Below are 25,140 nucleotides of genomic sequence, written 5' to 3'. Positions count from 1 at the left end.
CTATCCCGATCTACATTCCCAAGGCCTTTTTTAAAGCACTAGACAAACTAATCATGCCATTCGTATGGGGGAAGAATGCCAGGATCCCAAAGAAGCTCCCACAAAAAACAAGATCTAGTGGGAGGCTAGCCCTCCCAAACCTACAATTCTACTTCTGGGCGGCGGCAGCCGAGCGAATATGTGGATAGATCAAGGAGCCAGAAGTCAAGTGGTGCACTTGGAGGAGGACTCCTGTAAGGGGACCTCCCTCCGGGCCCTCACCATGGCTGCACTCCCATCCCCACCCAAAGAATACTCCAGCAGCCCGGTGATGATAGCCACCCTCCAGTCCTGGAATCAACTACGGCAGCAATTTGGCCTGACGAAAATGTCGACAAAGCTCCCATCTGCAACAATTATAGGTTCACACAAGCACTGACTGACGCCACCTTTAAAAAGTGGGGACAGTACGGAGGGACATTGACAGTCAGGGACCTATATACGGACGGCAGGATCGCAACACTGGACGAACTGACGGAGAAATTCCAGCTAGCCAGGGGGAACGAGCTCAAAAACATCCTCCGAAAAGAGACAAGGAGACAGTAGATGCCGGGTGCCGGTTTGATCCGGCGTAGGTATAATTAGGTGGGTTTCACTTAGCTATGCAAGTCTGGAACCCGCCCATTTGGGGGGGAGGGGGGGGGGGGGGGGGGGACCAAAGCGCAATGTCCCACAAAATCTGGGTAGATGACACGAGGCACAACAATTATCAGGAATCCCAGGAGAGGCCTCTCCTGTGATCTACCGATTGCATCCTGTCCCGATTTTGGCGAGGCATGGATGGTAAATCGCACTCTACAATCATAGCAGGAGCATTGGAGCAGGAGTAGGCCATTTGGCCCCTCGAACGTGAGCGGGGAAATTTGTTAAAATAGAAATATAGGTGCACAAGAATCGGAAGGAGGAGGGGGCCATTCCGTCATTTTAGCTCTGCCAGTCTATTTGTTCATGGTTGATCCGATTGTAGCTTCAACTCTACTTTCCTATCTGGCCCTCATGATCGTTGATTTCCCAATTGATCAAATCTATCTACCTCAGCTGTGGCTATATTCAATAGCCCAATCTCAACTGGTTTCTGAGGGAAATAATTCAGCACGAGCGACCCTTGGAGAAAAAAAATTATCTTTCCCTCAGTCTTGAACTGTGACTCTGTGTTCTAGATTCCTTCATGAGGGGAAAGATCCTCACAGCCACCCTGTCAAGTCCCTCCAGAATCTCCAAAGTCCAGTGGGCATGGGGAGGCATGGTGGCACAGAGGCTAGCTGCTGCCTTATGGCGCATCCTGGTATCCCGGGTTCAATCCTGGCCCCGGGTCACTGTCTGTGTCTAGTTTGTACATTCTCCCCATGTCTGTGTGGGTCTCACCCCCACAGCCCAACGACGTGCAGGGTAGATGTATTGGCCATGCCAAATTGGAAGTTTAAAAAGAAAAGTCTAATAATAAACCCAACTGTTTCAACCTTTCCCCATAAGATTAAGAATCAGTCGAGTGAACCTTCTCTGAACTGCCTCTAATGCAATTGTGCCCTTTCCAAAGTAAGCAAGCAAACGTTTCACACAGTAATTCAAATACCTAAGGCCCTGTATAGCTGCAACAAATTTGCTTTTAATAGTCGATTCTCCGCGCAATAAATGCCAATGTTCCATTTGCCTACACTTGTTTTACCTACATACCAACTTGTTACGATTCAGCCAAAGATCTCTGCACCCTAGAGTTCTGCAGTCTCTCACTCCATTTGGATAATGCCCTCTGACACCTCGCTTTCATACCTGCCATTGTGTCATCCCTGTGGCACTCCACTAGTTACTGCTTGCCAACCCAAAAATGGCCTATTTATCTCTACTCTCTACTTCCTGTTGGCCAAATAATCCTCTATCCATGCTAATATCTGGAATCCCTATATTCTGAAATAAATCATCTTCTCAATCGAATTGAGAATACTTGACACACAAACTAAGTCCAACATATTTTGAAGAAAAATTTCAAAAATCAGCTTATAAAAACAAAATGCGATAAATACTTGGCAGCAGGCCACATCCACTGTTAAGAGACAAACAGAGCTAGCCAGTGGAATCTTGGCCACTTCTTTCCTGCTGGAACAGTACAAGCATTTTGGGGTCAGGAACTCGGTTTCCGAATTGGTGTATTTTGCTGAGGCTCTTTTTCTGGGGCAACAGCATCAGCATTAAGCCTCGAGATTCCCTGACCAATCACAGAGGCGGGATTGCAAGTCTATTCTGTCAGTGGAAGGATTTCTAATTAAAGGGGTCACAGCATGGGTGACAATAACTTAGCAGTATTTGGATGCTTTAGGCTCCAACCACGACAGGAACAGGGCAGGTTGCTCTCTGGGGATCTCATTCTTACCTGAATGGCCGACTCTGGGCTCCAAAAGACGACAGAGGTGAGTTCACACAAGGATGGCAGGAAGCGAACAGCCAGTTCAGGTATGGATTGAAATGGCCAAGGGATTGTGGCCTCTTTAACCTGGAGACAGACCACCAGGAGTGCCCAAGACTCAGGAGGGTGGGAAAAGGGAAGCAACACTTCAAGGTGCCAAGTCCCACACTCTGACTCTGTATTTATGTTCCAAACAGCTCCCTTCAGTCAGGCGCCTGGTACAAACGTAAAAGTCAACCCAGACCTGCCTTATTAAAATCATAGTTGTAGTAGCACAATCATTCCTGACTGGGTTGTACAAGTGAGCAGCAAAACCATTTTTCCACATGTATATCAAGATGTAGATACATGACTTTGAGTCATAGATTTCATAGAATTTATAGATTTCATAGAATTTACAGTGCAGAAGGGGCCCATTCAGCCCATCGAGTCTGCACCAGCTCTTGGAAAGAGCACCCTACCCAAGGTCAACACCTCCACCCTATTCCCATAACCCAGTAACTCCACCCAACACTAAGGGCAATTTTGGACACTAAGGGCAATTTATCATGGCCAATCCACCTAACCTCAACATCTTTGGACTGTGGGAGGAAACCGGAGGATCCGGAGGAAACCCACGCACACACGGGGAGGACGTGCAGACTCCGCACAGACAGTGACCCAAGCCAGAATCGAACCTGGGACCTGGAGCTGTGAAGCATTTGTTCTATCCACAATGCTACCATGCTGCCCTTTAAAATGATCATTACAAATGGTCTCATAAAATCATAGAATTTACAGTGTAAAAGGAGGCCATTCAGCCCATCGAGTCTACACCACCTCTTGGAAAGAGCACCCTTCCCAAGCCCCATGCCTACACTATATCCCCTTTATCGCCGTAACCCAACCTACCAAATCATCAAGACACCTCGAAGAGGAATGTGCAAACTAGAATAATGGTTGAATGTATACACCAGAAAAATGATTTACATTGAGTTTATGTCAGCACACAATTATTAGTAGGGTCTCTATTGGATACCAAGATTATCCCGACATCAGCAATGTAGACGAATACTGCCAAAGGATTGCCTAATGTATGTTCTCAATGATACTTGGTTCGTAGGATGCAATTACAATCCTCATAAAAGACGAGCTAATTGTGATGCTGTTGCTTTTCTTTCTCATTCATATGTTCATATTTTTAAAAGAAGTGCGAATTGTAAACTGCTGAAAATTATAACTGTCCGTGTGTGGTCTTCCCCAGGCTCACAACAGACCAACACTAGTAAAAATTTATAGCATATGGAGGGTAAATTAAGGTAATTACCATAGTCTGCAAAGGACCACATGTCTCTCCATTAGAGAGATAATTGCTTATATATAACTCGGGAGGCACCACTCTGCAACAATAGTCTAACGTGAGGAGGCAGACTTCTATCAACTATCACAGTTAGTATGGGGTTTGAACTCATGCAGTTGACATCATCATTTTCAAATACTAGCAATCTAGCCAACTGAGCTAAGAAGATTCCATAATCCCATTTCACTCAGAGGAAAGTGGCAGTCAAAGGTGGGTAGTTGGGAATTAAGGTACGAGACATAACCCCACCTCACAAGTCGCACCTGGAATCAATCCCCCGAAAAAAAAACATTGAAACAAATGATTGGAATTGGTTCTAAAGACAACCCATGTGTTAATTGCTGGAGAGAAGGAACAAATGAATAGCTGAACCAATTGGCCTGAAAGATGGATTCGTTAAACTGAGTGGTTTAAGCTGATTTTAGAACTTTACATGTTTTTTTTAATGTTCCTCACCCAAATACAACTATGTTCGAATAGAAATGCTGGGAGAAACAAGGACCAGATTTAGTCTTGGGCTAAAACCTGTTAACTGAACGGCAGCTGATAAACCTGTGATTCTTTGGAATTAACATTTGAAACATTTTTATTCACTCCTTCCTGTCTCCCTGATCTAATTAACTTGCAACCTTCACCCACTGCAATAAGGTAGAACTCAGTTACTAGACATGTGAGATAAATATAGCAACACACACAGAGCACATTTCATTGTTAATTAGATTTAAATAAACACATTTGCCAACTTCTGAGGAGATTTATATTTAGTTTAAGAAAACTCTGTTATTCAGTTAAGTGGAAAATTTATTGAAGTGTATTAATTTGGAACAATCTTGAGTGAATGTTCGCAATTTGATGAAATGAAACAACTTTTTTTAAAGCGACATCTTTTTCATAAAAGGTGATCAGCCATTCTGATTTAATCAGACGGCAAAAATAACCCACTTCAATATAGTTTAGAATAATGATATTACTATTTGTATTTATATAGCTGCTTCTCACTAAACATTCCACACAATGAAATATTTTTGAAATCCAGTGATTCTATAGAGAAATACTGTAATCTTTCTGTGCCAACAACATCCCACAATCAGCAATGAGATGAATGACTATATCAGTTTTGATGGTGACATTGAAAGTAAAATATTGGCCCCTTACCAGGAGAATTCCTTGTTCTTCTTGAAATATTGACAACGGTTCTTTGTTGGTCACCTGAACCATGGGAGACAAAAGATGGCATTGGCTTAATCACTTAACCAAGAGCCATACCTCTGACACCATAATATTCCCTCACAATTTCATTGGTGTCTCAGCCCAGAGTATGAGTTTGCACGGTACACACCTAAATCCCAAAGAGTGTTCAAACACAGACGAGAATTTGTCACCAACTACACATAATTCATGATGTGAATTATTACTTCATGAAATTATGAACAAAGGAGAATATTTATTTTCTTGTATATTGGTAAAATATATATATATATTTAAATTTAGTGTGCCCAATTCATTTTTACAATTAAGAGGCAATTTAGCATGGCCAATCCACCTAGCCTGCACATGAAAATTAAAAAAGAAATGAAAATGGCTTATTGTCACAAGTAGGTTCAAATGAAGTTACTGTGGAAAGCCCCGAGTCACCACATTCCGGCGCCTGTTCGGAGAGGCTGGTTTGGGTTTGGTTTGTGCGGGTGAAACCCACGCAAACATGGGGAGAATGTGCAAACTCCACATGGACAGTTACCCAGAGCCGGGATCGAACCTGGGACCTCGGTGCCGTGAGTCAATAGGGATAACCTACTGCGCCACCATGTTACCCTGTAAAATATATCGTGATAGATCTTTGGAAGTAGATTGAATGATTTCAAATTAATATAGATGTCACTGCTTTCACAAAGGCAAGGAGTCATCCAGACTTGAAACATTAGCTCCCTTTTCTCTCCACAGATGCTGTCAGAACTGTTGAGATTGTCCAGTACATTCTGTTTTTGTCTCTGCTTTCACTGTTTCTTTGAACAGACGTTTCCCCAAGTCCTTTCATTATTTTACATATAAAGTTCTTCTTGCCATGTCTATCTTGTTATATTGTTGGACAGCAAATCCCAATGTAACGGAACCAGTGACACTGCAGTTGGTGAAGGCCGCACCACTTTAAGAAGTGGACTTTGATTCTCCGTTCCTTCATGCCGGCGGGATTCTCCGTTTCCGCTACAGTGAATGGAGATTTGACTGAGCGCCAAATTCCCCGTCCTCGCTGGAAGCGGTAAATGGAGAATGCCGCCCACGGTTTCAACTTGTTTTCCACTGACATAGCAGGCTGACCTGGATATTATAGATAGAAGTGGCCTGTTCATTCAATACCAGCTAAATATTCACAGATAGCAATATTAAAACAACTACACAAGCTGCAACATAGAGTAATTAAAAGCAGGAATTGGTATTATATGTAAACATCTGAAGTGGTTATAATATAAATACAGTAGCATAGTTCTAATATCTTCAGTTCAATTTTCAGAAAACTCCAAAACTTTAGTTCCACTTGGCTCTCCAGCCCGTCTTCGTGATTAACCAGAGTAATGAATGTAAAATCTTTGTAGATTTCTTAAAATCTCTATACTCTGTCCAACCATTTCTCCCTCCACCTTTCTCATAATCTATTTTTTCGATCGAGTTTTTCAAAACGTCTCCTAAATCCCCCAACTAGGCTTGCTGTTCATTCATTTTATCAATTTTATCTCCACTTTTGTAAAGCTATTCGACATGTTTTATACATTAAATGTGCATCTAAATGCAAGTTCTTTCTTATCTCCCTTCCAAGATATTTTTCATTAATTTGTGCCTTTTACCTCCCAGATATTGGGCTATAAGTTCCTTTAAAATCATTCTAGAAATGTCTGAAATTTGCATTCATCAGTCTGTAGTCTTGTGATAAGTTCGCACAGGTAGAGAAATCCATTAAAATGACCATCGCACCTTTTGGCTTTATAAGTGCAAGAGTAAGGATAGAGGCAAAAAGATTCTCATTATTCTGAGAGCCTGCGTTGAGCTCAGTTGGAACGGTGAATAAGGCAAGCACAGTGATTTTGAGTGTGGATGTGGGAAGGGGGAGTTAGCGTTGTGAGCCATCTGTTGCTCAAGGTCGTACTTGTGGATGGAAAGAAGGCGTTCAGCAGTATGCTCGCTGAGAGTATTTTTCATTTGTGAATGACTGTTTAGAAAGAGGCCCTAGCTTTGTGCTGTGTGCTCAATCTGGTTTGCTGAGGCCAGACTTTGCTGTAGGATCATTTTAATACCATTTGTGACTCTGTCCTAATTATGTTACGCAAAAAGTACACAGAGGTGAGGCACACTACCGGGTTCATCAGTACCGCTTCACACTCTGTCCATCAACCCTTTCTAGTCAAAGATATACTGCACCTTAGAAATTTACCTCACATTAAATGATAAAAATTGACGTACAATTTATATCCTACTCAGGATGCTGGCTCATTATTCAACTTGCAAAATATTAGGGCAGAGCACTCATTGCATTCCATGATTTTTCTTCTTTTTTTATAATAATCCTCATGAGACGCACAGGGATGAAATGATTGATCTACCCGTGGGGCTCGTGGAATACGATCTCCCCCGCTAATGGGCGGAGGCCCACCAGCTTGGGGCTCGTAGAAATTGCCTCATACAAACAGGCCTGGATTGGGACCGGCATGATCGGTAGCCCTGGTTGGGACCTTTGTGCTGTATGCCGCGCTGTGGCCTGTTCTTTTGGCAGAAAATAAATTGCCATTTGGATTTACCTTGTTGGGTGTCCTGAGCTTTTATACTCTTCAAGTTCTATTGTTTAATATTTTACTTGAAATCTGGATGTCATACATATCTTAAATAAAATTATTCAAAAATATTTATACTGTAAATGGAAGGCTTGACCAAGGCTCGCTGACTAAAACTCGGGCCATATTCGCCAAGCACAGAACATGGTGAAACAGAACTCTTCACTGTGACTCATCTACTCAGTGGCACTTGAGGACACATACGAGGAACAGCACAAAGGAAGTTAACAATGCAACTTGTTCCTCATTGGAGTCTCTGTGGGAAAGAACAGGACATCATTGTTATTGTAGATGAATTATAAAATTAACCATCAGCAGTAAAAAGTTACATGATTGTTAGAAATATCATTAGTGTAACTCTTTGCTGAAATGTGTTTATTGGCAGCCAGCCAGTTTGTGCATTACAGCCAACGTATGCTATGATTAAAGTTGTAGTGAGAGTTATGCTGTTATGTCAAAGCCTTCAATTGAAACAATCATATCCCTGCCAGATTGTTGAATTTCATATTGCGCATTGAACATAATATAATTTGTTGGGAATGAAGTTCTGCTTATTTTTAGCAGGACCACAGATTGCTCCTACTTCATTGCAGAACAGTTGAGGGCAAGCAGATCACTTTGCTCATCCAAGGAAAGGCGCTACTTATCAAGTTGGTAGGTCCCCCTTCTACACATCTTTGACAGCTACAATGTGACTGTTGTGTGGGGATGAGGAAAAATATTCAACAAGGTCATCGTGGAAGTTCCTTATGAAAACAAAGTCTTGTGAAATAGGAAAGAACACAGCTTTCCACTGATATCTGAGAAATTAACTTGAATTAGATACCTTGGTTAGTACGGCAAACCTCTGTGACTACAGTGAAAGGGTGAGAGGAAGAAAAAGCGAGCAAGAGAATTAAAATCAGTTGATTTTTGTAAGATCATTTTTAAATATTAGTGACTGGTATTTTATTTTTTAAAGAGTTAAATCTCGTCACATATTCCCATTTTAAAGAGATGTCTGACCATTCCTGCCGCATCATAGATAGCATCTTCTGTTCTATAATTCGACTGTCCGTGACCTACACCCAAGCTAATAGTAAAATACAAGAGTCAATAATATATCGGCTATTTTAACAATAAGAAAGCACTAAAGGCCTGTGCACCCAGGGAAGTAAAGCATATCGTTTATGATATGATGAAGCTTGGATTAAGGGCGGGATTCCCAGCCACCAAGCCGCGTGTTTCTCGGCAGCGGGAGATGACGCACCAATTACAGGCGTCTGCACCCTCGGCTGTCAATGGGAATTCCCATTAAAGCCACTCCACGCTACTGGGAAACCTGCAGGCAGGGGTTCACTGCCAGAAGGGCCAGAGAATAAAACTGCCAGCGAACGGCCACATTACGTTTGGCATTATTATGAATGCATATTCCTTGGGCAACAAGTCCGGACCTGGAGCCTCTGACCTAAAGGTAGGGATGCTGCATCACAAGAACCAAGAAGATCCTTATCTACTCTAATCTATTTGTGACACCAGAACCATTGTTGACTCTTAGCTGCACTCTATAATGCCAAAACAAGCCACTTAATTGTCAAGGAATTGGCTCATACTACCATCTCCTCAAGGACAATTAGGGATGGGCAATAGGATTCTTCCTGTCGTGCCCATGAATGAATAAAATAAAGCCCTGAAAATTAGTTGGTAAATTTACATTCCCATTAAGACTGTTACATCAGTTACTTTTAAAACTAGTTTTAAAAGAACCTACTACTGGGATACAAATTGGAGTCCACTGCCGTATATCCAGCAACTGACTGTTATTTGGGGAGATAAATGTACAACAGTGCAGGTTTGGATCAATGTTTCTCGTGCTGCAATCAGAGAGGAACAAAAAGAAATGGACTAGGAGAACTAGGTCTCATAAAAATAATTCAGGTCACTGCTGCCCAGGGGTACACACAGCCAAGAATCATGGAACCCTACACACCCCCCCCCCCCCCCCCCCCCCCCCCCCACCCCCCACCCCAGACACACACACACCCACACACTTCCCGAAATAGCTTGTTGCTGGTTGACCAGCTTCTGGGCCTGAAATTGTTCAGACCTGAAAACAGTGATCTGGTGGTGATTGCATGGAGCAAGCAACTTACTAGTTCTATGAAAATGAGGCTAACAGCCCAATATGGCACTGAACCCTTTGCTGTATCCATGAAATGTCTGCCAACGAGCTCCAAAACCTAAAAGTCAAATTCTAGGCTGTTGTATTCATAGATTCATAGAATTTACAGTGCAGAAGGAGGCCATTCGGCATCGAGTCTTGGAAAGAGCACCCCACCCAAGCCCACACCTCCATCCCATCCCCATAACCCAGCAACTCTACCCAACACTAAGGGCAATTTTGGACACTGAGGGCAATTTAGCATAGCCAATCCACCTAACCTGCTTATCTTTGAACTGTGGGAGGAAACCGGAGCACCCGGAGGGAACCCACTCAGACACGGGGAGAACGTGCAGACTCCGCACAGACAGTGACCCAAGCCGGGAATCGAACCTGGGACCCTGGAGCTGTGAAGCAATTGTGATAACCACTATGCTACCGGTCTATGCTAAGGTTTATCAGGCCTGTCTTGAAATTTGGATTAACATAAGTCGACCTTTTATTGCTGTTTGCGTGACCAATCAAGCTGTAATTTTGAATGCAAGATTAGGGTTTCAGGCTTTTTTTAATAATCTTTATTAGTGTCAGAAGTAGGTACTGTGAAAATCCCTGAGTCGCCACACTACGGCGCCTGTTTGCGCACACAGAGGGAGAATTCAAAATGTCCAATTTTTTTTTTATAAATGTTTTTATTCAGTTTTCGTATTTTATATTGAACAAATTACAAATTGTTAGGAGAGAGAAAAAAAAACAAACAAAAACAAACACGCAAAAATTAACACACATATTTACAGGTAAGCATCTTCGTAGTAGTAACTGCGCCCCCCCCCCCCCCCCCCCCCCCCCCCTCAACATGTTTATTTAGCTTGGTTTTGGGCCTTAGCTAGCCATCGAACCCCCGTAACGAACCTGTAGCCCCCCCCCCCCTCCCGCTACCTTCCCCCGACTATTCTTCCTCTTGTACATTGGCCACAAATAGGTCCCGGAACAGTTGCATGAATGGCTCCCACGTTCTGTGGAAGCCGTCGTCCGACCCTCGGATGGCAAATTTGATTTTCTCCATTTGGAGAGATTCCGAGAGGTCGGACAGCCAGTCCGCAGCTCTGGGCGGTGCTGCTGACCGCCAGCCAAACAGGATTCTACGGCGGGCGATCAGGGAGGCAAAGGCAAGGGCATCCGCCCTCCTCCCCAGGAATAGATCTGGCTGTTCTGAAACCCCGAAGACCGCCACTATCGGGCATGGCTCCACCCTCACTCCCACCACTTTGGACATTACCTCGAAGAAGGCTGTCCAGTACTCCACGAGTCTGGGGCAGGACCAGAACATGTGGGCGTGGTTGGCCGGGCCTCTTTGGCACCGTTCACATCTGTCTTCCACCTCCGGGAAGAACCTACTCATACGGGTTCTTGTTAAGTGGGCTCTATGTACCACTTTTAGTTGCGTCAGGCTGAGCCTTGCGCACGTGGAGGTGGAGTTGACCCTATGCAGTGCTTCGCTCCAGAGTCCCCACCCGATCTCCATCCCCAGGTCGTCCTCCCATTTCCTCCTTGTTGCGTCCAGTACGGTGTCGTCCCTATCTACCAGTCGGTCATACATGTCACTACAGTTCCCTTTCTCTAGGATACTTGCGTCCAGTAGGTCTTCCAGTAGTGTCTGTCGTGGCGGTTGTGGGTACGTCCTTGTCTCCTTTCGTAGGAAGTTTTTGAGCTGCAGGTACCGTAGCTCGTTCCCCCCAGCTAGCTGAAATTTCTCTGTCAGTTCGTCCAGTGTTGCGATCCTGTCGTCCGTGTACAGGTCCCTGACTGTCAGTGTCCCCCCGTCCTGCCTCCACCTTTTGAAGGTGGCGTCGGTCAGTGCTGGTTTGAACCTATGGTTGTTGCAGATGGGAGCCCTGTTCGACATTTTGGTCAGGCCAAGTTGCTGCCGCAGTTGGTTCCAGGATTGGAGGGTGGCTGTCACCACTGGGCTGCTGGAGTGTTTTTTGGGTGGGGATGGGAGTGCTGCCGTGGCGAGGGCCCGGAGGGAGGTTCCCATGCAGGAGGCCTCCTCCGCACGCACCCACTCAGCTTCTGGCTCCTGGATCCATCCCCTTACTCGCTCGGCTGTTGCTGCCCAGTGGTAGAGTTGTAGATTCGGGAGGGCTAACCCTCCCCTGGTTTTTGTTTTTTGTAAGACCTTCTTTGGGATCCTAGCATTTTTACCCCCCCATACGAACGCCATGATGAGTTTGTCCAGCGCTTTGAAAAAGGCCTTGGGGATGTAGATCGGAATGGATCTAAACAGGAAGAGGAACCTGGGCAGTACGTTCATTTTGATCGTCTGAACTCTCCCCGCGAGGGAGAGCGGGAGTGTGTTCCATCTTTGCAGGTCCTTTTTAACTTCCTCCGTCAGGCTGGTGAGGTTCCATTTGTGGATCCCTTTCCAGTCATGGGCTATTTGGATCCCCAGGTAGCGGAATTTATGTCGGGCTTGTTTGAACGGCAGCCCCTTTAGTGCTGCCCCCCCCCCCCCTTGCGGGTGTAATGGGAAGATCTCACTTTTGCTCATGTTGAGTTTGTAGCCCGAGAAGGCTCCAAACTCTTTCAGGAGCGCGATGATCCCGTCCATGCTGCTTTGTGGGTCCGAGATATAGAGGAGCAGATCATCCGCATAGAGTGAGACTCTGTGCTCTCTACCTCCCCTTCGGATCCCCCTCCAATTTTTTGCTGCCCTGAGCGCGATTGCTAGCGGTTCGATTGCTAGTGCGAACAGCAGCGGGGACAGTGGGCATCCTTGTCTGGTGCCCCTGTGCAGCTGGAAGTATTGGGAGTTGGTATTGTTGGTCTGTACACTCGCCATGGGAGCGTTGTACAGGAGCTTTACCCAAGCGGTGAACCCTGTTCCAAGCCCGAACCGCTCCAGTACCTCTATGAGGTATTTCCATTCGACTCTGTCGAAGGCCTTTTCTGCGTCCAGGGAGACGATCACCTCTTGTGTTCTCTCCCCGGAGGGGGTCATTATCACGTTCAGCAGGCGCCTGATGTTCGCGGTCAGCTGTCTACCTTTGACAAAGCCCGTCTGGTCCTCTGTGACCACCTCAGGTACACAGTCTTCTAGCCTTTTGGCTAGGATTTTGGCCAGTATTTTGGCGTCTGCGTTCAGCAGAGATATGGGTCTGTATGACCCACATTCCGTTGGGTCTTTGTCTTTCTTAGGTATCAGCGAGATTGAGGCCTGTGCTAACGTGGGTGGCAACGTGCCCCTAGCTAGCGAGTCTGTGAACATCTCCCGCATGTGCGGGGCCAGCGCTGTCGCAAATTTTTTGTAGAAGTCCGCCGGGAATCCGTCCGGTCCCGGCGCCTTCCCCGCCTGCATGGAGCTAATGCTGTCCATGATCTCTCCCAGTGCTAGTGGTGCTTCCAGATCCCGTTTTCTGCCCTCTCCCACAACTGGTATGTTCAGTCCGTCAAGAAACCGGTTCATCCCAGCCTTCCCCGTTGGGGGCTCTGAGGTGTACAGCTCTTGGTAGAAGGCCTTGAAGGTTTTGTTAATCTTCTCTGGTTCTGTTTCCAACGTGCCTCTGGTATCTCTGATTTGCGCGATTTCTCTGCTGGCTGCCTGCTTTCTCAGCTGGTGGGCCAACAGGCGGCTGGCTTTGTCTCCGTGTTCGTATAGGGCCCCGCGTGCCTGGCGGAGTTGGTGTACTGCTTTCCTGGTGGAGAGCAGGTCAAAGTTCCTTTGTAATTCTTTTCTCTCCGCCAGGAGTTCTACAGTCGGGGCCTCGGAGTATTTATGGTCTACCTCCAGTATGGAGTCGACCAGCTTCTGCCTAGCCACCCTTTCCTCCCTATCTCTTTGCGCTTTGTAGGCTATGATTTCCCCTCTTAGTACGGCCTTAAGCGCTTCCCAGAACGTGGAGGGTGAGACCTCCCCGTTTTGGTTGATCTCAGTGTACTCCGCTATGGCCTGCGCTATCCTTTCGCTGAAGGCCTTGTCAGCTAGTAAGGCACCGTCCAACCTCCATTTGGGGCGCTGGGCCCTTCCCGTCTCTAGCCGCACATCCATGTAGTGTGGAGCGTGGTCTGATATCACAATTGCGGAGTATTCCACCTTGTCTATCTCTGGAAGCACCGTTTTCCCCACCACAAAGAAGTCAATTCTGGTGTACACGTTGTGTACTGGGGAGAAGAAAGAGAATTCTTTCTCCCCCGGGTGGGCGAATCTCCAGGGGTCTACTGCTCCCATCTGCTCCATATAGTGGCTGAGTTCCCTTGCCATGTTTGAGGTTTTCCCCGTTCTGGGGTTTGATCTGTCCGTCGTTGGGTCCTGTACACAGTTGAAGTCCCCCCCCATGATTAGTCGGTGCGTCGCTATGTCCGGGATTTCTGCCATGGTCTTTTGGATGAAGCTCGTGTCGTCCCAGTTGGGCGCGTACACGTTAACTAGAACTACCGGCGCCCCATCCAGGGCCCCGCTGACCATGACATACCGTCCCCCTGGGTCCGTAACCGTCTTTGTCGCCCTAAACATTGTCCTCTTGCCAATCAGGATCGCCACCCCCCTGGCCCTTGCCCCATAACAGGAATGATAGGTTTGTCCCACCCAGCCCTTTCTTACCCGCAGTTGGTCCCGCTCCCTCAAGTGCGTCTCTTGGAGGAAGACTATGTCGGCCCTCATGTTTCTAAGGTGGGTGAGGACTCTAGATCTCTTCACTGGGCCGTTAAGTCCCCTTACGTTCCAGGTGACTATTCTGGTGGGGGGCTTCTGCCCCCTTGCTCCTGTGGGGTTAACCATATTTGTCCGGTGGACGCGCCCCTGCCCTCTGGGGTTTCCCTATGTTAGGGGGCCGTCCAGGATGTCCACTATCACTGCTCTCCCCATGCGGTCGGGTCCCTGCGCTCCGGGGTTCCCCCTTGTCCCGGGGACACCCGCCATGGCCGTCCACTTTGTGTCCGCCACGCGGGTAGTCCCCTGCACTCCGGGGGGCCCCTTCACCCACAGACCGTACTGGGTGGGTGCTTGCAGCAGTTCCCTGTTTCGAGCCCTTGTCTGTGGCACTTTGTGGCCCTATTCCCTTACTGGCCTCTTTTGTCCCTTCGTCCCTGCGTTTCCCCTCCCTGATCTCTCGCCCCCCGGGTGCCCCCCCCCCCCGCTCTATCCCTTTCGGGGATACCCCTGTGTACCCCTCCATTGCCCCTCTCTCCCCCATTCCTGTCCCCATTTGCTCTCCCACCTTTGATGGGTGATCCCCCCCCTCCCCTGCCTGGCGCCTTCCCCCCTGTTGGGGGTGCGCTGCGGCCCTGCTCTGTTGCGCGCCCCCTTCGCTAGCTTTCCTGCTAGCACGGTGGCTCCCCTCCCGGAGGTTGCTGTCCCGCTTCCCCTCTCCCCTCTCCAGTACTCCCGTTCCCTCGTGCCGGGGCCTGGCCTCCCACCTGGAGCGGGCCCTAGGGCATTGGGTTGTTTTCCGTTCTGGGTGTTTCTGCCAGGGGGGAGGGGGCTGGCTTTGCCTCGCCCCTCCCCACCCCCCCGTCGGCATGACGTGTCTCCTTGCCATGGGCCCCTCGTCCCTACTTCCCATGGCGTTTTTCCAGCCCGTGCTCCTCGACGAATCTATTCGCCTCGGCAGGGGCTGTAAAGAAATATTCCTTGTGTTGGTATGTGACCCAGAGTTTTGCTGGGTACAGCATACCAAAACGTACTTTGTTCTTATAGAGAGCTGCTTTCGCTCTGTTGAACTCCGCCCGTCTCTTAGCTATGTCCGCTCCAAAATCCTCGTAGATTCGGATGGCGTGCCCGTCCCAATTGCAGGCTCTATTCTCCTTGGCCCAGCGCAGGATTGTCTCCCTATCCCGGTACCGGTGCAGTCTGGCTATAACTGCTCTCGGTTTTTCCCCTTCCTTGGGCTTCGGGCGCAGTGACCGATGAGCTCTGTCCATTTCCGGTGGGGTGGGAAAAGTTTCCCGCCCCACTAAGGAGCCCAGCATCGCAGCCACGAATGTTGTGGGACTTCTACCCTCTATCCCCTCTGGCAGGCCCACTATCTTGATATTTTGCCTTCTCGAGCTGATCTCCTGGTCGTCTACCCTGCCCTTCAGGCTCCCCTGTGTTGCACTCAGTTTCACCATTCCCCTCTCCAGGGATATGACCCGGTCGCTCGCGTCAGTCGCTGCCTTCTCCAGCTCTTTAATGGTTGCCCCCTGGGCTTCCAGTATCTTCCCTTGGGCTTCCAGTATCTTCCCTTGGGCATCCACTTTCTTCTCCAATCTGGTCAGAACCTGCTGCACCCCTGACATGGCCCTGGTCGCTGCTGCCTGTGCTGCGGCCTCTGCGTCTGCTTTTAACTCTGCCTTGAATGCCTGCAGCTGCTCCCTCACCACCTCGGCAAAGGCTTCCTTCCAATTCACGCCCCCCTCTAACCCCAGGGGAGAGGTTGCCCGCCCGTCCAGCTCTTCTGGATGCGGCGAAGCATCCTTCCCGCCGCTTCGCGTGTTGACTCGTTCGCCCGAGCTGGCTTTCCCTTTGCCCAGTCTACTTCCGGTGCCCCCTTTCTCTTGGCTCCTTTCTGGCACTTTTTTCTCCCCCTTCCCCTTCATCTTTTCTTCTCTCCTTGTTCTTCTTTTTCCCCCTTTTCCGCACCCTATTTTTATTTTATTTATTATTATATATCTATATATGTATATATATATATATATATATATATTTTTTTTTTTTTTTAATTTATTTCCCCTACCCCTTTTCTCTTTACCAGTTTTCTTTTGGGAAGAACAGAAATACAAGTCTCTTTTTTCTTTTTTCCCCACTCAACCAGGAGAGAGAGTCCCTTTGTCTTTGCCACGTGGTGGTCACAGCAGTTGGGGGGGGGGGGGGGGGGGAGGGGCGAGTGGGCCGGTGGTCGCTGCTGGTTGGGGGGGGGGAGGGGGTCCCCGCTGCTGGTTGGGGGGGGGGGTCCCCGCTGCTGGCTGGGGGGGGGGGTTGTGTCCCCGCTGCTGGCTGGGGGGGGGGGGTTGTGTCCCCGCTGCTGGCTGGGGGGGGGGGGGTTGTGTCCCCGCTGCTGGCTGGGGGGGGGGGGTTGTGTCCCCGCTGCTGGCTGGGGGGGGGGGGGGTTGTGTCCCCGCTGCTGGCTGGGGGGGGGGGGGGGTTGTGTCCCCACTGCTGGCTGGGGGGGGGGGGGGTTGTGTCCCCGCTGCTGGCTGGGGGGGGGGGGTCCCCGCTGCTGGCTGGGGGGGGGGGGGGAAAGAGAAGAGGGGCCGCCGCCGCCGCACCGCTCCTGGCCCGCGTGGGGGGGGGGGGGGGAGAAGAGGGGCCGCCGCCGCCGCACCGCTCCTGGCCCGCGTGGGGGGGGGGGGGGGGGAGAGAGAAGAGGGGCCGCCGCCGCCGCACCGCTCCTGGCCCGCGTGGGGGGGGGGGGGAGAGAGAAGAGGGGCCGCCGCCGCCGCACCGCTCCTGGCCCGCGTGGGGGGGGGGGGGGGGGGGGAAGAGAAGAGGGGCCGCCGCCGCCGCACCGCTCCTGGCCCGCGTGGGGGGGGGGGGGGGGAGAGAAGAGGGGCCGCCGCCGCCGCACCGCTCCTGGGTCGCGTGGGGGGGGGGGGGGAGAGAAGAGGGGCCGCCGCCGCACCGCTCCTGGCCCGCGTGGGGGGGGGGGGGGAGGGAGAGGGGATGGACCTGCTGCTGTTGGGCCCCCCTGTCGCCGCTCCGGCTCCTCCGCTCTGGCTCCTCCGCTCCCGCTCCGGCTCCTCGGCTCCGGCTCCTCGGCTCCTCCGCCCCGGCTCCTCGGCTCCTCGGCTCCCCGGCTCCCCGGCTCCTCGGCTCCTTGGCTCCCCGGCTCCTCGGCTCCCCGGCTCCTCGGCTCCCCGGCTCCTCGGCTCCTCGGCTCCTCGGCTCCTCGGCTCCCCGGCTCCTCGGCTCCCCGGCTCCCCGGCTCCTCGGCTCCGTCTCCTCGGCTCCAAAATGTCCAATTCACCTAATAAGCACGTCTTTCAAGACTTGTCGGAGGAAGCCCATGCAGACACGCGGAGAACGTGCAGACTCTGCACAGACAGTGACCCTAGCTGGGAATCGAACCCGGATCCCAGGCGCTGTGAAGCAACAGTGCTAACCACAGTGCTACCGTCAGGATCGACTTTGAGCACTTGATCGTTTTAGCTCAGTTGACTGGACAGCTGGGTTGGGATGCAGAATGAGGTTAACAGTGTGGGTTCAATTCCTATACTGTTATTCCTGAAGGCCCCGCCTTCTCAACCTTGCCCCTTGCCTGAGGTGTGGTGATCCTCAGGTTAAATCACCACCTGTCAGCCTTCCCCCTCACAGGGAAAAGCAGCCAGCCGATGGCCATCTGGGACTACGGCGACTTTGCTTTACTTTTGCCAAAACTCAAGTATGAAAACGCTCTTAGTGACACTGATCCAGAGAGGCAGGACAGCTGCTGAGAAATAAAACAACAGATTACAAAGAGGGACAAATGCAAAGCTAAGGCACCGATAGACAACTGTGCTTTAGCTGACAAATGTGACTCTGATTTGAAACCACTGGTCACAGCTGGTAAGTAAAGGAAGACTGCTGGGCATCATGGCAAAGCAGTAAAGGCAGGGCTGGATCAGCAGGGAGTTGAAAGGAAAATCTGTCCGCCAGTTTATATACTGGCATATTTATGTATACAGCTAAAGGATCGCCAAGGGTGAGGACTGCACCTCAGATGGGACTTCTTAGCAAGCTTAATGCTAATGCAATTGCTGTAAATTTGGGTCTGTGTCGGTGTAGATAGATAGAATATTTGGATAATTCAATTTGTTGCTACTTCTGGAGAATACTCAGTAAAATGGCATGCAGGAACCCCACAAAACATGGAAGGAACAATAAAACAGAGCGACATCTGGACAGTGGATGGAAAAATCTATGATATCCAGACTGAACTTTTTTAAAGCTTCAAAACCGTGATCACGAGGGCAGCATGGTGGCACAGTCGTTAGCATTGCTGCCTCACAGCGCCAAGGTCCCTGGTTCGATCCCGGCTCTGGGTCACTGACTGTGTGGAGTTTGTACATTCTCCCCATGTTTGCGTGGGTTTCGCCCCCACAATCTAAAGATGTGCAAGTTAGGTGGCTTGGTCACGCTAAATTGCCCCTTAATTGGAAAAAATGAATTGGGTACACTAAATCTATTTTTAAAAAACGTGATCACCAATTAGAACTCGGAAGAAGTAAAGCTTTGCGTCATCTTTAATTGCCATGTATAATTCCTTGGCATGCTTCTCCGTTTGTCAGTTTAGCATATTGAGTACCTAAAACACACACACATTTACATATAAACACATACTGCATTTATGATCTTTGCCTCGCTTTGTTAAGGTGTGGGCTTTGCCTCTGAATCATAACCTTTCCAAATCATTCAAGAGTACAGTACTAGAAATGACAGCTCACTACTTTTCAGAAAGTAACAATCTGTGCTACATTTTAAATGTTCTGAAGTGAGGTACACTGTTATCCCCTTAACATTTAAGCCATTTAAATGCAATGCCAAAAAATATAATAGTTTTACAGCTGAAGTCCCAATTTCTTCAGGTTGAGTGATATTGCTTCTGACAGTTTGTGTTTGCCATCCCTGTGTATCGAGTTCACAGATTAATTTTCAGGCTGATGCCTATAAAGCTCTTGCAGGCTATTAAATGTGAGAAAGTACAGCAGTGAAATCTTATCATTCTGTTAGAGGGAAGGCTTACTCCAGTCTAAAGTTCTGCACAGAGTGCACCTTGTTCTTTGTGAAGCACATTGGCAGTGTGCACATACAAACCCCAAATTGTAACCAGCTCAAAAGCAGTGACCTCGCCATTTTACATACTTAATGTAACTGTGTGTTTTGGTCAAATTTCAGTCACTTCAATTTTTTTTTTGCTTCAGACCAGCCAATTCCAATCCAATCCTCAACGTTCTGTGCTTCTTTATTTATATACCAATGGCTGACTGCCTGTACTGTGCTGGGGAATTGAGGATCGACAGGTCAACCTGAACCAGACTGTCGGGTTAAGTCCTTCAATTGGCCTGTTACTCTTAATTTCCCGGGATAGTGGACCAAGCAAAGTCCAAATGTTATTATTCTGTTGCAGTTTCTCCTCCCGTTTTTCATATTCTTTGCAGTCTTCAATTATCAATGCCTGGGTGCAATGGAAAAATCTCACATAATAAATGGTGAATCACCATTGCTACCTGGAGCTGACAGAAATGATTGCTGGATCCTGTTGTGTGCCAGGGTAAGCTCTGTTGATTGCAGCTTTCAATGTGCACCCTTATCTGAAAGCTGTGATCAAACTACACTCACTGAAGCCACATTAAATGATGGAACGTGTAACAGCGTGTCTGCCTGCTGTGCAGACTGAAACAGAAGGCATAAAATTTAGCCATTTTCAAGAATTATTGGCAGCTTATTGTCAAATTGTGCAAATATGGTAACTTTATATATTCATGGCTGTACCTTCAGACTATGCGCTCCCAAGAGCAGAGGTTTTACAGGCAGCAGAAATGAGACAGATTTCAGTGCCATTTAAAAGCACAGGGCTGTGCTTATTTTTCATCGAACAGGGCGCATCAAAGAAAGGTACAGTATTTAAACCAAAAGCAATGTGTCTCACATGAACAGAATGTGATTTGACAGCCCTCTGCTTGAGATTTATTCTCTTTCATTTGTGGTCAAAATAAACAGATACAGTAAACTCTCATTAAAACACTGATTTATTGCTGACATGTTTATGGCTCACCTAATAAATAAAGAAAACATATAGTACAACTTTGCTGTAACATGCCCTTCACTATCATCCCACACTCTTATGGTTCCCAAAGGGAATGTTATAATGAGGGATTACTATGCTGCATTGTGTACGACTGTCATTCCTCACTGATGAGTGAAAACAAAAAAGATCATAACTGTGTAGGATCTGTGAGTGGAAGCACCAAAAGATAAAACAGTGAAGACAGAAGCTCTGGGGGCGATGCTTCACTGTGTTAACCTCACATGTGGTACTCATTCATTTTAAAATTGTTGTCCACATTTGGGGTATGATTCCACAGAGATTAGCCAAATTCCACCTGGCACAGGAGTCAAGTGCCACTATCCATGTTTATGCCCTGAAATCCACGAACATCAGGCTTATTCAACAGCAAGTGACATCACAACCAAGCCCAATTGTCTCATCACTCAGAATTTGCATACACATGCACTTCCTGCAACCATTATTGGGTAATAAATACACTTACATGGCACTGACAGATCCAGTCAACTGTGGTAATCCTATATGGTGAAACCATGAGAGATTAACTATTAAAGCACAGACGAGGGATGGAATCTGGAAATTTCTTCACCTCTAAAGCTCAGCTACTTACTGCATTTGTTAGCTCACTGATATCTCAAAGTATGTTTGTTTTGAAATAAACCTGCATCTGGTTTAGTTCGTGTGCATTAAGTTGGTGTGTGCTGCAAAGCGGGAGTGTAAACATGCAGATGAAAATGTCTCGGGTTCCATGAATATTTGTGCTGAGGGCAAAGAAAGAACTTGCGTTTATATTATATATATGACAACAGACCATCCCAAAAGGATGCAGATGATATCTCAATATCTCAAGCTGAATTGTTGATCACCCCAGCATGATGAGCCAAGACTTTCTACCTTGCAGTAACATTGCTATCTGCTAATTTCTGCAGGAAAGTGCATTGTTTGGAAGTAGGGTAAGGACAAAACCATGCATATCTGCAATAGGAACGGGGCACACAAAGAATGGTTAATTGGCTAACATAGCAGAAGGTGATCATTGACATGGAGCAGTACCACAGCGTGAGTCAACATCATTGACGGAGAGGGTGACATTGAGCACTCACCAATCATATATATCGAATTTATTTGTGCATTTCAAGGAAAGTCATCAATGGTCCTTCTGCATATCCTTATTCCACAGTGAAATTAATTTGACAAATTAAAAGAAGATTGTCCTCTGTTTGACTTCAACCAATTACAGTATCTTGTCCTGGCCACATTTCATTTAACTTGGAGGTTATTTAACTGTTAATGGGTTGCTTGCAGACCAAAGGATTGCTTTGAAATCGGCCCACGTAAACAGTATACACTTGCCAATTAATTCTGATGGCGAGATTGTAACTGGTGTTTAATTAAGCAAGCCTTCCTCTTCAAGAGGGCTCATCATAATCTCACAAATTTAAAGTCTCGAATTTGTACTAGACTGCACCTCAAATTAACCCAAGACAAAATAAAATCCTAATCAGTTTAGACGGTAAAAGCACCAAGTCATGGTGTTAAACTGAACTATGCAGAGGGTGGAAAACCCCAGGTTTAATCTTCCTGTTGCGTTGTGTTAATTAACCTCAACCAGAGTGACAATAAGACAGATCTCACATCCCGTTCCAAAGGAAATAGGAAAATGAGCTTGAATTCCTAATTCTGATCATTATGCAGTGATCCCTGCTAGAAAATGTATTTGTGTGTCTGTTGAATGAGGGTAGAGTGAAAGGGTCATGAGTCATAAAGCATCTGCGTCGGGTACATGGTTCAGCCATGATAGAATTACAAAAACTTTAGTGCAGAAGGAGATTTTTCAGAACATTGCGTCACCTGTGCCAGCTTTTTGAAAATGCTGTCCAACTTACTTCCATACTCCATCTTTTACCCCATAACCCTGAAAATTAGCTACCATCTCATGTTCTGACAGCCTGTGGTTCCTCCCGTCTGAACTTACCCACTATCAATCTCCTCAGTGCAGCTAGAACACATACAGCCATGAAGCAACATTTTGAGGAAATGAAGCAGGAAAGAAATTCTGTCTGCCAACTGCATAATCTTTTGTATTTGGGATACAAACGAATTATGTGGGTTTTGTTTTTCTTTATGATAGGTTTTCCACTGGAAACACTGAGCAGATTCATTTCAGCCTGCCAGTGTTACACCAGCAAGAGCCTGTGCAACGTTCTTTCATGATATCTTCAGAATAAGCTCATAACCATCACAGGGTGAGGGCCAAAGTAGCAAGTCTGTGTCCTCAATAACATGGCTCACCACAATATCTGATGATACTGGTTATATCGTACACATAGCTTTCCACATTCCAAGATACGGATGCCCACAGAAAAAATGATTCAAGTGAGACTAAGACGGCCACTTGTGTCGCTTCCGCAATGTCCACATAGCTACGTCAAAAACAAGTTATCGTAGGGCAACCAAGCGAATAGGACAAATACATACGTGTAAAAATGCACTGCAGATGCTCCATCTACAATTTACCAGACTCTTGCAAGAGGTGTCACAATATCAGTAACACCTTTATTTCACGTGATCCTTTACTAACTGCTGAAACTTTAGGAAAGCAATGGAAGACTCAGATGATTGGTATTTTATCGTCAGTACCAAACCTGACCCCAGCCAAGCAATGTCTTTTGAAACACAGTTTAAAGAATAAAATGAAGGTATGCAGGGTACCCAGCACTCCCTATTTCCTTATTAAAGACAAAACAGATAATCAAAGACAAGGAACTCCCATCTCAATCTTCGTAAGGCACCTGATGCAGGTCACCAACCTGCCCACACAGATCTTCCTGCCCGGTAGGAGAAATAGGAGGCTCAGGTTGAAAATGGGATCTAGAGGAGGAATAGTGGGCTGAAACAACACATTGTCAGCTTTGTGTTTAGTGATATGTTTTGATGTGGATGGGACCCGTGTGAACTGATTTGGGGGAATGCCTGCATGAAAAAGTAGCAAGCTGATGCCCAAATGGAAGCCTTGGCAGTTGTGGAGGAGAGCCACATGTCAAGAAGCCATTAAGATGAGTTTGTTGCCAAATAATGTCTGTAATGGCAGGATTCATTTGGCAGTGAGCTCACATCTCAGTCAGCTGAATGCCTCCCTTTTGGGCAATGTTCACAGCTGCCTGCCAGCTGGTTCAACTCAGTTATCACTTTGAGAGGAAAATTCAGCTTCCAAAAGCATTGCGAAGTAGCCCCACCTGGATCTGCAACAGGAAACTATAGATACCAGTGGATAAGGCGTGGACAGCAGCCAAGATGCCTACTCAGCTTAATGTCTGTGGTCCACGCGGAACTCTTCATAGCCGTAGACAGAGATGCGAAAAAGAACCTGACAGTTCCCGGTGCACAGTCTGAAATATGCAACGTTAAAAAAATAATAATATATCTACATTTTGTACCGAGTCCCTGGTCGCCCTTCCTTCTACAGTTGTCATGGCTTACAGGATGCAAGTCGAAAAGATTCTGCCACTGAGTCATTCTTTCTGGTGGTGAGCAGGGTTGGAGAAGAAAAAAAATCAAATGCTGCATCAAACTTCACCTCAGAGCAGCACTCGTAGCCCACTCTCAATAAAAATGGGAAAAGTAGATTTTGGGGCTGGGATCTCGTCAGGTTTCTTACATTATTTTCTTCCACTTTGCGAGATGGGACTCTCTGTACGTTTGCAGTGGCTCTTCTCAAAGTAATTCAGTTGTCATAATTCAGTGGCTTTATTTTCCAATGTCCTCAAAGTGCACCCATCCAATACCTTTTTTGATAATCCAACATTTTACAATTATCATCCATATGACAAGATTCCAAAGGACATCAATCGGATTTCCGTCCTCGGGCAGATGGACAAGGACTTTGTCATAATTACAAAGAATTAAGGGGAATTTACAGCATGGAAGCAAACCATTCGGACCAATTGGTTTATAAGACCTTAAGGAATAGGCCACTCGGCCCATCGAGTCTGCTCCGCCATTCAATCATGGCTGATATGTTTCTCATCCCCATTCTCCTGCCTTCTCCCCATAACTCCTGATGCCCTTACTGATCAAAACCCTATCCACCTCTGTTTTAAAGACACTCAGTGATTTGGCCTCCACAGCCTTCTGCGGCAAAAGATTCCACAGATTCACGACCCTCTGGCTGAAGAAGTTCCTCCTCATCTCTGTTTTAAAGGATCATCCCTTTAGTCTGAGATTGTGTTCTCTGCTTCTAGTTTTTCCTACAAGTGGAAACATCCTCTCCACGTCCACTCTATCCAGGCCACGCAGTATCCTGTAAGTTTCAATACGCTCTCCCCTCATCCTTCTAAACTCCAACGAGTACAGACCCAGAGCCCTCAACCGTTCCTCATTCGACAAGCTCTTCATTCCAGGGATCATTCTTGTGAACCTCCACTGGACCCTTTCCAAGGCCAGCACATCCTTCCTTAGATACAGGGCCTAAAACTGCTCACAATACTCCAAATGGGGTCTGATCGAGCCTTATATAGTCAAAGAAGTACATCCCTGCTCTTCCATTCTAGCCCTCCCGACATGAACGCTAACATTGTATTTGCCTTCCTAACTGCCAACTGAACCTGCACGTTAATCTTAAGAGAATCGTGAACAAGAACTACCAAGTCCCTTTGTGCTTC

The 25,140-nt window shown here is 47.4% G+C and overlaps 1 protein-coding gene across 6 annotated transcripts in view; it reads right to left on the bottom strand.

Annotated features, from left to right (window-relative positions):
* Positions 1–25,140, bottom strand: part of pcdh11 (protocadherin 11) — a 777,373-nt gene that overhangs the window by 376,403 nt on the left and 375,830 nt on the right. For 3 of the 6 annotated variants that reach the window (XM_038774323.1, XM_038774325.1, XM_038774327.1), the window contains exon 3: positions 4,935–4,988. The exons of the other annotated variants lie outside the window; for them this stretch is intronic. In XM_038774323.1, coding sequence (XP_038630251.1) covers positions 4,935–4,988 — 54 coding nt within the window. The remainder of the gene's footprint in view (positions 1–4,934; positions 4,989–25,140) is intronic. 6 annotated transcript variants of the gene reach the window in all.

This window comes from Scyliorhinus canicula, chromosome 17 (genome assembly GCF_902713615.1).
Source record: "Scyliorhinus canicula chromosome 17, sScyCan1.1, whole genome shotgun sequence".
Lineage (NCBI taxonomy): Eukaryota > Metazoa > Chordata > Chondrichthyes > Carcharhiniformes > Scyliorhinidae > Scyliorhinus > Scyliorhinus canicula.
The sequence above is the reverse complement of the archived record's forward strand: the minus strand, read 5'-3'. Positions and strand labels throughout refer to the sequence as shown.